The sequence below is a fragment of the Echeneis naucrates genome, chromosome 6, assembly GCF_900963305.1.
Source record: "Echeneis naucrates chromosome 6, fEcheNa1.1, whole genome shotgun sequence".
In the NCBI taxonomy this organism is placed as follows: Eukaryota; Metazoa; Chordata; class Actinopteri; order Carangiformes; family Echeneidae; genus Echeneis; species Echeneis naucrates.
The window spans coordinates 4,694,872-4,709,136 of record NC_042516.1 but is presented as its reverse complement, the minus strand read 5'-3'; the positions used below and the strand labels follow the sequence as shown (position 1 = coordinate 4,709,136).

The window sequence follows — 14,265 nt, the reverse complement described above, 5'->3', positions numbered from 1 at the left end:
GCTGACCTTTTTAAAATTCTTAATCAGTTGACCTCTATTTATTTATTTTTTTGGTGGGGGGGCTAGAACTACACCCAAGTTCTAAACTACAGTAAAATTTTGACTGAAAGTGTAACCAATAAGGAAAAAAAAAAAAGAATGTCTTCAAACATATATTTTGCATCAAAAATTGTATATTTTGTGTATATATATTTTTTTTACATCTTTGTGCACATGGTCTTTATTAGTAGCAGATGATTCACTGTTGCTACTGTGCAATAACAGCTTTGTCCTCATGACATTGAACTCCTCTTTGCATCTTTTTTTGCTGTGCCCCTAGGGTGTTCATGTATTTGTCACTGTTCAGGTTCACCCTAAGGCTGACACCAACTGCAATTATCAGCATGATTCAGAGAGTGCAATCTGCTGCCACTCTCAGGACTGTAATAGGTGATTTTTAATCATCTTAATTTCCAGAAAGACCTTGAACAGTTTGTATCAGCGTGTCATTTGCCGTGCGTGCTGTGAGGGGGGGATCTGTCAAGGGAATGTAAGTAACAGGAGTCTCAGTTGGATTGCCAGACCATCACACTGTGCACCTGCTGTGCTCCCACAGAAATGTGCTAAGACGCTGAGCTCATGACTGTTTCTTGACTTTTCAAGGATGGCCACACAAACTGACCTGTGATTCTGAATGCAGCAGCAGCAGCATCAGTTACTGTATTGAAACATAATTTTTGTGACAAAGTCATTGGAGAAAGATACTGACACTCTGTCCCACTAAAACAGTGATGCATTTTGTGTGAGGAAAAACTAGAAAGGAAGTCAAATTGGAGATTAAAAGAAATCCAAATGAAAAGAGCATCCCAGGGACTTAGTTTAGTTGCAAAAGCTTGACAGGTGTACGACGACAGATCTCCTATATTATATTGCCATTCACGTGATTCGGATTAAGATTACTTTATTGGTTCCAGAGGGCAATTCATTTCTACAGCCTTTCAAAAAAAAGAAAATTAAAAAGCACATTAACAGCAGCAGTCATACTTTTAACATCCACATCATTGTCAACCTACCAGTGATGGGTACACATCAGTAGGTTTGAACATAACTGTGACCACTGGCCATAGAAAGGAAAATAACATGGTTGTGCAGATGGTTGGCTTGCATATCTTCAAATGTATCAGCATTTAGTACCCAGATAGCAGAAGGAATTAATTAATTAGCATAACTCAACAATTCCTTTTAAAAAGGACATGATCATATTGGTGAATTATTCCTTCACTTTCTGGACCACTTGCTTTCTCCAAAGAGAGCACAGGTCATTTAGTTGGGTTCATGTGATCTTGGAGCAGGCCTGGCTAATGTTACTCAGGCAATTTATGCCTTTCAAAGACGACACATTGAACCAGCAGACAAATGCAATGCAATAAGAGTACTAGTGCTATGTATGTGCTGTGATTGCCATTCCTGAGATATTTCTACAGCAAATGTTTGAAAGAGGCCAGATGAAAAGCACACGTCGAGTAGAGCTGATTTTAACAGGAAGGTAATTATGACCTGTTCTGGGCAACTCAACACCATCTTTTGCATCTTTGTCACTTTAGTTGAAGAGTCCTCAGTCTCAGGAAAGATGCATCACCTACTCCTAAGTATTCCACACCTTTTGGTCGCAATAATTTCCCTTCTTATTAAAACGTCAGGGAAATTAAACTATAGATTGCGCTGCTATGACGTCAGCTTGAATTTTCTGAAGTTTCCGTTAAGCCTGATGGACTGCTCTAGTTCCATTCACCACTGGCATGCACTGCACAGAAGTAAACACATTTTCAAATCATTTGTGACATCTTTTTGAAACTCTGTAAATAGTCTTTTCACCAGCCCATAATAGTGCTCTTCAATTACCATGATGGCGAGAAGCTAACTTTCACCCCTGTGTCTAAGTGTGCGCTCTTTGGGCATGTGACAGTTCTCCCTTCAGTTGCTTGTCTCCTCTCTGAGCAGAACGGCTAGCTTATCTGGTAATTCTGATGTTAACGGAAAGAGTAAGTTATAATTGCTTGGTTCTGATCAAAAAGCCAATAAAAATGGCTACAAGGCAAATATATACAGTGAAAACTTGTACCATTTGCTATTGTCCCTCTCTTGGTATAGGAGTGTTCCTCAGCTTTGGTAAAATCAGGGACTGATATCATATTTTTTAATTCAACTCTGAGCAGGCATTGGTATTGTAGTAATGCAGGGTTTAAGTGCGGTCACTGGTCAAGCGTCCTCATTGAGCATGGGTAAATGTTTGACAAAAGTTTGTTTGTTTTTCACCCATGGTTTTCAATGTGTCATTCAGCTGCTTACAGTAATGGGAAAGTTTTCAGGGAACTTTCACGTTTCAAATTTCTTTTCTTCTCTGCTCTAATTGTAAGATTGCAGTATTGAAAAAGAGATTTGAAGATGATTTGTTTCCAAAATGGATTTATTTTCTTGCAGAGGAGAGCGATAGTTCAAGTTGTCAAATCTAATAGAAAATCAGATGGATTTGAGGAGATACTGTTGTAATTTGTTTCCTCTTGATTTCTGCAGACCTGTCTGGCTAGATGGAAAGTAAGCTGTCTGTGTTGGTGATCCAGCCTCTATTACTGCTTTGCCATTTCAGACGAGTTAGATAGGCATTGCATTATGTTCAGCCTTTCACATTAGTCACATATTGTCTTTATTTATTGCAGGTGTGGAAAAAGTTGTTTTGCTAAAGTAAATAACAATGTTGCATTGCAGTAGTATGTACGATGTATATTTCAACAATGGATTGTTATTGGTGACATCTTAAAGAGGTAGTTTGAAATGTTTTGGGATATGCTCTCTCCCTTTATGAGAGCTTGTTGAAAAGCTTGATACTGCCTTAAATATAAGGCTGTAGTCTGCTGTTGGTTGGCTTACTGTAGTCTTACACCAAATCTTAACAAATTTTTCAAGTGATTTTGTTGTCAGAGTCAAATTTCCAATGTTCAAATTAAATCATGTCACTCCTCATGTCTGATTGTAATGCAAATATAATTCTGTCCAGAATATTTATGTGAATGTTACTCCAGGGTATGCCAACACTTTGGTACTGTTCAAACCTTGGTTTCTGAACAGTACTCCTTGCTTTTGGCTCAATAAAACAATCTGATAATGCAGAGTTTGTGTTTCTCGTAGCTGAGCTCATCACTTCTGTTATTGATTAGATCTGTAACCTGAGAGGTTAGTGTTGCAGATGAGATGAGCAGAATACCAGGGCTCCAAGAGTTGACATAACCCAAGTTGTGCTTTTTTTGTCATAAAGTTGGATGGCAGTCTGCTTATGCCAACCCTGCTTAATTTCCCCCATCTGCTTTCCACCAGCATCTTACAACTGAGATGTGCCGAAGGTTATTTCATTAATTGTGATTACATAATAATGACAATGAATGGACACTGGTCAGTAATTCCTCTCGGCAGATTACACATCATTTGAATCATAATGTTGCATTACTGTCATGGTCAGCATGGATTGTAGAGTTCTTATGGAAGCTACAGTAATCGTACATTATGTATATGTATCATCACTATCGATCCAACCAATGCACCCATACCTTTCATCATGTCTTTTTTTTTTTTTTTTTTTTCTTCCTTCCCCCCCTACATTTCACGCACACACACACTCACAGTCACATAGAAAGACACCCTCCCACCCCCAACTTTGACTTGGAAAGAAATATTGCCCAAAGTGCAGTAACCTTAACACCAGAGTTTGGATGAATCACAGTGTGATCACTGAGCCTGGACTCTGGATGCATGGGTAATAGGAGGAGGGAGGATAAGATGTCTGGTGCTCAAGCAGGACCTCTCATTTGCTGCTGCATGAACTATGGATCAAGGCACTGTCACTGCCACTGAAATATTTTTTTTATGCAGGATATTGTATCATCACTGTAGAGTGAGTGTTTACTTCTGGATATATAAATATGCTATTCTGTAGTCAACAGTTGCCATATTTTTTTCAAAAATGTAGTATTAACCAATGAAATATTAAACCAGTGAATTATAGCCAATGTAACAACTTGAGTATCAGCACTGATTGCCATGCGAGTGGCGGAGCATTAGTTATGGAAATTTCAGTTGTTCTTTAAGCCTTTAGGCCAATATTTTCCCAATCATTGAATGAAATGGTATGACATTGTGTCCATGCATTTGTGGCTGCCAGAGGTGAGTCCTCAGATTTTTCCTCACATGCCACAATGAGTTTGCTGTTGGATGGATTGGTATTTTTAAATTTTTTTTATTGCTACATAGCCACCATAATATGAGATACTTATTCAAGGCAGACTGGACAGGCTGGAGATAGATGCTTTTTAGAGTAAACACAAGAAACCTGTGCGACAAAAAACGGACCAGACTCAGTGATTAACTCCCTAAAACTAACAACAAACTTCAAACTATTACTGCTCCCTAACAACAAACTTTCGCCCTGCCCTATGTGCCCTACAGATAATATCTCACTAGGCCAGTGAGCAGTGATAGCTAACATGTCTTTGGGGCCATCAGGTGGGAATCTCCTTTCACCGGTGTTTAGTCTAGTTAGTCCCACGACACCTCCAGGAGGCTAGACAGTGATCACTGGTGTCCCAGAGTCACCCCCTAATGCTGCTATCGCCGCTCCTCACACAAAGACAACTATCTCAAACAACACTGTCAACTACTCTGACTTCTCACCAACTGCACCAGTGAAAGTGGGGTAGGGATACAGACCCTGGTTCGGGTAGGGGGGAAAATAGAAGAGGTGGAGATAAAAGTAGGGATGGGATACAGATCCTGGTTCAGGTAAGGGGCATGAAAGGTGCAGGAGGTGGAGGACAAGCTACACATGCTGACTTAAAAAAAAGAAAAGTAATACAAATAACTGAAAAGAAAAAGCTGAAATTGCAATCTTTAATAAATACGGCTAATGTTCATGTTTCCTATGTAGCAATACCAAAACTTACAAGTTGCCCTTTTCAGGTTGGGCTTTTATATTAGTAAAAGCTTTCTTTCAGAAGACCATTATTTATTTATTTTTTTTATTTATACACCCTTTTCCTTAAAGTTAATATCAGGTTCATCACAGTGAAAATACTTGCATAAACTCTGACAACACTTATGGAAAAGCGTTGTGTTTTCCTGCAGTAAAGACTGGAATCCATTATTTAATGTGGAAAGAGACCCATGTCGCAGTGTAAAGACTTTAAGCCACATTAACAGAAGCACTGCTAGAGTGTGATCAGCTGACATTGGGAGAGTGTTAATGAGGGAACAGGGCAGATCCAGTGTCTCCCATTCTTGGAGCCACACACACAATCACACAAAAATCTGCGGTTCAGCAAAGTTTCCATAAAAGCTGAGTGGTGTATAGGCTGGTCCGAGGAGGTTGGCAGTGTAATACAGAGCTGAGTAGTTCTGAGAGTGTAGGCAAAGTGATGTTGCCTGTCACAATGTGTTCTCTTTGTTTAAGATGACGGCTCCACTGGACCAGTGTGCTGTATATTCATTACAATGGAAAGTCTGCAGCTTATGTTCGTGCCACAGTGAAGACATAACAGCCCGCTTCTCAATACAGTGCTGGTGACATTTTTCCTCTAGTCAGTGGTATTCATACAGGGTCTGTTGATGAAGAAAGTTGACATTTGCTGTTGTTGGAATGATATTTTACTTTTATCTCCCTGCGATTTTCAACATGAGCAGGGCATGATAATTAGACGATCCATAAGTGTAACTACTTCCCTCCAGTTTGGACACACTTGAAGTATTAAAAATTGTATTGCTATATTGACTGTAATCTGGTCAGTTAAAGCTGATATAACTTTGCCTGTCTTCTTTCTAACACAAACGACCACAATTCTTTCTGCCGTATATAAACAAACACTCTTTCTTATATGCAAGAGCATAAACCAAAATTATTGATTGGTATGCTGTGCTGTCATTAAGGGTTCAGAGGGTTATGTTAGTTATGTTTATTTCTGGGGATAAACGTGAAGTAAGGGCTTATCCTCTCAGACAACAAGCTCCCTGGCACTAGACTCTGCACACACAATTATTAAACTTGTCCTCTCAGCGCTCTATCAAACTTCTTTTATTCTTTCCTTATGGTATACGATAATGTACTGTACAGTAACTTGCAATACATAATGGATAACATCCTTTTGCACATGAGAGAGAGGCTCATCAAACTTGCAGCTCTTCCTCACTGCTATAAAATTGTCATGCCCACCTAAAGACTTGGTGTGGAGAAATCACCCGCCGCTTAGCTTTAAAGCCAGTGTTAGACACTGTGTGGTACTCAGCACTTTTTACTCCTGTTTTGTTTGTGTAAGCATTTCACTGCATATACCAGTGTCTTTTTTGCAAACTTGATTCATAAAGTTCAAGTCAGAAGTTACAACTCTCCATCCATCCCTCTCAGTCCAGCAATGTGCCCCCCATGTCAGGATAAGAGCATTTGCAGGATTTCTTCACAATACACACCAACATATCACTGTATGTTGCTCTCAAGCTGGAAAAGGAAATGACAAAGCAATATTGTTGTATGTTGTGAAACAGGCCTGCTATCTCTTCATCTGACATTCATATTGGATTTGTGATTAACTTGATAAGCTAATTCTCCCTTAAATGGCAGTTATTTTGTGCTCATTTTGTGAGCTGCAATAGACTAATAATAATAATAATGAGTATATAACAGAGATATAGTTTACATACATTGAGCATCTAAACATACTAACCCCACACATTGAGTAGGTGGTGTATTTAAAAAAAAAAACAACATAGGAACAATAACAATAACTAAGCAACTGCTTAGTTTGTCAGCAGAAAACTCAAATCAAAAGTTGCAGTTAGGTGTTCTTTAAAAATGTGATGTCTCTAAGCAACCCACTCCATGTATTCCAGTATGTAATGTTATAGCCACTGACCAGCACTTTTTGTCTCATACTGCCAAGTTCTATGTACAGTAAAGCAAAAAAAGTTGTGCCAAATTAAAAAAAAAAAAAAAAAAAAAAAAAAAAAAAAAAAATATATATATATATATATATATATATATATATATATATATATATATATGCTGTAAAATTCTGAAATTCATATGTTGATCCATGCATTTTCATAATAACAAGAAAAGCTTCAAGTTGGCACATGACAGTGTTATTGCTGCATTAGGGCCATTGATCAGCTTGGTCAATCCACCACTGTCATATAGACCGAACTACCCCAGTAGTTATGCGATGGATTGCCATGAGGCATTCTTATCCCCTTGGGGCATATCTATTAACTTTGCTAATCCAGTAACCTTTCATTGTCACTATTATCAGGTCTAAATTTTTGGAAGACACATGCTTTGGTTTTTTGGCAATTACTAGCAATGCAATGATGATTCTCGTCAGCCCCAGCTACTGTTGTCGTTAAATTAAGATGTTGAGCATTTTAACCACTGTAGCTACTCAACATCAGGTTGGCATCTTTGTTACTATTGAGTCAAAGTACAAGTGAATTTTGTGAAAGTATTTATTTAATACACATAGGAATCTACAGTAAACACAAGAATATATGAGCGCTCAGTGAGATGTTGTTTATGGAAAAGATAACTGGATTAAGTGAAGCATTACTTTTCCTTCAAGATGCCGACGAATAGGATTTCAACTTAGATTTTTCTATTTCAGACACACAGGCTTTTCTGCCATAACACATCATCCACATCATTCATTGAGACAGCATGACATAACGTACTTAAAATGGCAGAATCCAGAGCTCCAGGGGTTCCAGAGGCTACACTGGAAATGTTTGAAGAAATGGGCCTATGGCCAGTGCCTATCTAGATAAAATAACGACACTAATTTCCACTCAAAGGCACAGCATAGAATTTTCTAACAGAGTGAAAGAGAGGTCACCAGTCATCTAATTTGTTATTCACCCAAGTAAAACAGCAGTTACTGCAGTGCATGCAATTTTAGTGCTGTTATTTCCCATAACGAACATTTTATTTGCTCATTAATGGGATGGCTTACAACAACACTGAGTCAACTGTGTGAGGGAAGCTGAGTGACTCGTTCAGGAGGTGAAAGGAGCTGATGTGTGTCAGGAAAGACAAAGGCTGCCTCTCACCAGTCTTGGCTGCAAACAGTCACAAGAGGTCATGTGTATCTGAACAACTTAACAAAATGTTTATTATATTGGCCTTATCCATATAATGTCCCATGGCTATTGCAGCAAAAAAACAAGAGATTTTTCTAATTTTAAAGTCAGTTTAATTCCCCTCTTACAGCTCCATGGTTGGTAATATGTCTGTGTGGGGGTCTGTGACATGAAAACTGTGATCAATCCCCCACTGAGTGAAACATTTCTGATGAAGACAAAATAAAATGTGAATCAGGTTCTTCAGATTCCTCGATCATTTGGCAACTGTGTGTAACAGAGACATGTTTCTTTTTCCTATTTAATCAAATGAGACATTTATTAATGGAAGCTATTAAAGATAGCTGTGAGATAATATAGTTGTGTTGTTCACAAACTTTAGTGACATGCCTGTTAGAAGTCTTAGATGGGGCTTGCTTGCAGATGAAGACATTGTGTTTGGTGGGTCACAGTTAAAATATAAAGAGGTCTGTGCGTGAGAACTTGACAAGATAAATGCAAATCCTACTGTATCTGAGTTTAAAAACATGCTGTGTTCTGTACCCGTGCAATCTGTTGAGTATGAATCACGGCTGCTAAATATATAGTTCCTCTTTTTGTGCACAACCATGACGCACTGAAGCAGGCGAGGAACAGGAGTCAACGATTATCTGACTAACATTCCCTCGTGGTCTAATAGAATATACAAACAGCCAATTCCCCCGCTGCTCCCTTGTTTTCCTGTTGGCAATGTACAGCTGTCCCCAGATGTTATTTTTAGAAAAGCCCCTAAACATTAGGGGAGGCAATAGCCCCTGCACCACAAAGCCACACTGAACTGGTGCTGTGCAGGACTAGTCAGGAAAGACTCGAGACAGAATGGATGGACACAATAAAGGAAATACCAGTCAAATAAAATGCACTTACCACCTTCTGTGTTCTCTGATCCTTAGAAGGGTTAGTTGAGTCATTAAACTATTACGGGATAGAGATGGATGACATGAAAAGAAACGTGGTTAGTAGACACAAGAAGTCGTGTCCTTTCATGAAATCTGGGCTTATTTCGAGACAACAGATGCTCCTGGTGTCCTTTTAAGGATGAAACTGGAGCCTTTGCTGTTGAAGATGTACTGTGCTGTGCTTCACTATATGTCTGGACTGTGAACAAAATGTTCATTTCATTCACTGCCTCACCATGTGCGAGCACCACAACTGCAGCAGCTAATGCATACCTGTGATTTTCCTTCACTACTTGTCTGTTTTTCTCTGTGTCGCACTGTGACTCTCTTGTTGCCTTCAGTCTGTATTTGCTCCAGTTAGGTGTAGCCTAGGTGTTCCATTTACCAAAAATATTTATCGATGACCTCTATTTCACAAGGAAATTACTTTAAAACAAAATAAAACATCATCTTTGAAAAGAAAAGTTTTGACCAACTAAAAATTTTAAGTATATTTTAAAATGGTTAACACACTTTCCCTTGGTGTTCAGAAGAAAAACCCTGCAAAGATCTATTAATGTCAATACATTAATTACTGTTACCTGTTCTTGGGAGAAACATATTTATGGACATAATTCAGTGACAATCTAATTAAGAATAAAAAAGTAAGCGGCAGGAAAACACCTGAGACTGATTATGAAAACATGTAGACAGTACACCAACATTTATTTTAAAAGGTAAAAGGTAATATAGCTACCATGCGCTGGCGAGGTGGAGGTGATTTCCAGGATATTTGTAGGTAGTCCATCTTACAGTCTTCCCTCTGATCTGAGACTGAACGGAGAAAGTTAAAGAAAACAGTAATTTAGTGAAAAGGTGAATGAATCCAGCTTCCCTGTAGCTATATTAAGCCAGCTGGACCAAATGTAGGCTTCTAGATTCAATTTTGATAAGACCACTTTATATACAAAGATGGGAACAGCTGGCAGGCACATAAATAAAAAAAAATGCATGAAGAAAATGAAACATGATTTGACTGAGTAAAAGAATTTGACTGAATGTAAAACAAACAAATCAACTGACTAAAGTTTTTTTTTTTTTTTACATGACTGCACATTTTCTTCTCAAAAAAAAAAAACAAAACCCAAAACTAATAATACTGGTGCTGAACTTATCACCAATGTTTACAGCTATGTAAGCACTTCAAGCTTAGTCGAAAATAGAACATGGCACACACATTCGCTGTCGACGCACTCCTGCAGCTTAAGAGCATCGACACCTCTGCTGTTTAAATACAGAGTTAGGTTACATGCAGTCTGCAGCACTGGCATGGCCTCCAATCAAACAGAGACACCCTAGATTATATTTCATAACAAGGAAGCGTGGTGTCAGGATGATGACGCGTTACCTCGAAATAGAAACTAAGATGCAACCATCCACAATCCAGAGCTCCTTTTTGAAAGTAATATTGCAGTAATATATTCATTTGGATCCTGAATAATTGATTTGGCGCACTCCTGCAGTTTGTGTTATTGCTCTATACAACTGGGCAGAGTTGACAAAATCAAGCATATCATGATTTCCAAGAGAGTGGTATTTCACAAAGTGCTAATACTCTGGGGATGAGAGGAGAAATGATTCTGGCTGCTCCAAAGTTAGACTGCAATAGACGGGGATCATAGGGTTTCGTAATCTAGGTATTTGAGCACACATGTTTTGATTTTCCTTTCCTGGAAAACACATAATGTGGACATGTTTAAAATGCTAATTTGTATAAAATATTAAATTCAAGACACAAGTCTGTAGCCATGTACACGTGAGGTAAAATACCATAGATGCCTATGTAATGAGTGTTGGGATATTTGCGTTTGGACCACATTGATGGACTAACCGATTACCAGGTCATTACTACCATGCCAAGAATGCCAATGTCTGTCCATTGTTGGACAACTTTTGATCATTTGAGTCATAGTTAAGTTTTACCTTATATTTTTAGGGATTTACTCTCTGGGTTTTTTTTCCTTGTTTCCTTTATTATGAGCTTCTAAAACCATCTATAAGGCGAACAATTTAAGTCATCTAGTTTGATATTACAGTGTCAGCATTATGACGATGCATTTTCCAACTATTCCTACATTTCAACTGACTGTTTACAAATTTTCACCTGAAGCAGTTCTGATTTCTCTCCCCCCCCCCCATTTTTGGCCAGGCAAAATAGCGGCACTTGTGTATAACTCATGTTTCAGCATCATCTTGAGATGCCTGATGAGAAAGACACAAATAAAGGAACTTTTTAGTCATCAACAACACCTACCAGAGAAAGATGTCTAAGAGGAGGCATTAGGGCACTGGGTCAGCATGTCCAGCCCAAATTTCTCCCCAATCTCAGAATGCCCTTGGCAACCAAATCAATTGCTTTCTTGGGTCTCACACCCTTTATTTCCCATGCTCCCTTTTCTTAGTGTGAAGTCAAAGACTGATGTCAACCCGCTTTTTTTTTTTTTTAAATCCTCCATTCCCAAGAGTCTCCTTCTGGTTTCTTTTATCTCTCATCCTATCTTTTGCTTCTGTCTTTCATCTACTTGCTTCGATATTCCATTAAGCTTCTTGCCTTCATGTTCATTCTCCCATTCACCCATCTTCCCCCATGGGCCATCTTCAAGTCATCATACACCCTTCATTATTTTGGCCTTAGCACTCCCAAATGCCTCCATCTCTACCATGTCATATTCCTCTTATTTAGAACGAATGCCTCCAGTTTCCCACTGTCTCTGTCCGCCTTAATCCCCCAAACCATCCATTCCAGATCGTCATCTGTTATTTGTCCTTCACCTTCCTGTGCTTTCCAAATATGTCCCATTCCTTTCGAAAAATATACGAAATCTGCTCAATCCCCTTCAATATTTATCTCAAAGCAACTGAATCTACTAGGATACACCTCAAGCCAACCAACTCAAAGTACCAACCTCACCCCCCCCCCCCCCCCCCAAGATCCACCTCCAGTTCTGCCCCACACTTTCCTTCTTCTCCTCTATGGCTTGCATCCAGATTGGCAGTGCCCTGATGGAGCTCGGTCTGGTCCCTGTTTGCCGTGAGCGGCAACAACGGAAGGAAAGAAAGGTGAAATGCTTTCATCAGCAGTCATTGTGCTGTATGGTGGGCTAGGAGGAAGAAGGAAGAGGGCAAGTGAGAGGACAGTGTAATAGAGAGAGAGAGAGAGAGAGAGAGAGCGGGAGTAGGAGCAGAGTGAGGAGAGAGAGAGACAGAAGTGGTCCGGTGCTCACAGCTCACATCGCTGGCTAGCTCGCTCACTGTTGACGAATGAGCTGTCTACCCACGGGGCTGGGAAACGGCAGCTTGTGACAAGCTGGGGAGAGAGGAACATGAATGTAATGCGTACCTTGCCTCGCTTGCTTTCAGATACTGGGCAGAAGAAGACTCCAGAGAAGAAGGATGGGAGGCGCATGTCGTTCCAGAGACCCAAAGGGACTATTGAATATTCTGTGAGTAACACACCAGCCAAAGTATTGTTTGTGTTCATGCCGTTGCATGTTTTTGATGCTTTTCTGCTGCTTCCGCCGCTGCTGCTTCTCTGTGTGTGTGTATGTGTATGTATGTGTCTGCTGCTCGTGGTTCCTGTATCGCTGACTAGATCCAGCAACATTAAAGCTGTAGCAGGTGTGATTTTTGTGCTGTGAAGGCATCGTGTCTGGCCATGCTTGGTATCTCATTAGGGGAGAAGCATTTTCTGGGTTTTGCCAGTGTAACACGTGTACCTCATTCTCCAACTGTTTACATAAAGTGGGCAGTGTGTGTGTTTGTACACAGATGTGCAGGATAGCTAATAGAAACCTTATGGAAACAATGCATCTTCTGTTAAAAACCTTTCCACTCAGCTCCATTTTACATGTTGATATATAAGAAAGAAGCAGCTACATACATACATACAGCTGGACCCCAGTATAGGACAGACAAGCAGGAGCTTGACAGGATGTGTATTTGATTTTCACTCGTTCTGCGTGCCATGTAACGGCGAGCATTCCACCACAGAGCTTCCAAATGACCTTCCAACTGCGTTGTCATTTCTATTGATTCAGCTGTTGGATAGGAGAAGGGGCGGGGGGTTGAGAGAGAGAGAGAGAGAGAGAGAGAGAGGGCTCTGGTTCCCTGGCGTGAACTGAAAATGGAGCCCGTATCTGCTTTGCCTGGTTGTGTTCTTCAAATGACCCTCAAATCCAGCTGCAATCAGACTGCCTTCCTTGTCCCTCTCCCTGGCAACAGTGAGAAGTGGGATTCCTGTGGCTCAGATCAGATTGTCTGCCGACAGAGGAGGGTGGGTCTGTGGTCTCCTACTGACCCCCCTCTCACCCCCAAAACTCCTCTCCTGTCATTCCCTCCTTTCTGTCAGTTGCTCTGCCACTGAATCTTTCTGGTGTTGCTTCCGGCTCCAAGAGCTACTTTAGGTTTCGCTGTGATTGGCTCCCTTCCCCCACCCTGAACACCTCAGCAACACTGACACCGCCTCCAAGTACTCAGCTTCCCCAACCTGTCAGTCATCTTGGACCTGCTGATTGACAAGGCTCTTGTTTTCTTTACCAGGGCTCCAACAGCCTACACTGATACAACTGGATAGGTGTCAGAGCCAGAGTACTGTGTTGTGGCCCTGATATTAGCCTCAAAGAGGCAGCAGGATGGATAGAAATGCTTGTGGTAGAAAATCAAATAGGAATTAATTTAGCATTTAGCATTTGTAGGGAGGGTCAATATCTCAATTACACAATATACCAATCCTGTTTTTGTCAGCCATCACTCTCTCTCCCTGTCTTTCCCCCTTATTACCCACCATTAGATTGCTGATAGCATGATGGATGGATAGAACACTGCTGCTGATTGTGTCCTGTAGTCTGACATGCTGCGACAGCACGTAGCAAGGACGCTTGGGGCCATCGAGAATATTTAAGGCAGTACAACCAATGCTCTGAGAGACACATGGCCAGCAGTGTCCCAATGACTGAGAAGCAGCTTTATCTTAAACTCATCTTCTGTGCCGGGGGGACGGCCGCAATGTTTTATTTTGCTCTCAAGCAGATAAGTTTATAATCTATTGCCTTGCGTCCACAGGAAAAGGAGAGTTTCCTCTTATGCTACTTTATCAATAAAATCTCCCACCTCCTCCCTCCTTCCTCTCACCCTTCTACCTCAC

At 40.3% G+C, this 14,265-nt stretch overlaps 1 protein-coding gene across 5 annotated transcripts in view; it reads left to right on the top strand.

Moving 5' to 3' along the window:
- oxr1a (oxidation resistance 1a) overlaps nucleotides 1-14,265 on the top strand; it is a 135,502-nt gene that overhangs the window by 82,005 nt on the left and 39,232 nt on the right. For all 5 annotated transcript variants that reach the window (XM_029503541.1, XM_029503542.1, XM_029503544.1 and 2 more), the window contains one exon: nucleotides 12,483-12,565. In XM_029503541.1, the coding sequence (XP_029359401.1) occupies nucleotides 12,483-12,565 (83 nt within the window). The remainder of the gene's footprint in view (nucleotides 1-12,482; nucleotides 12,566-14,265) is intronic.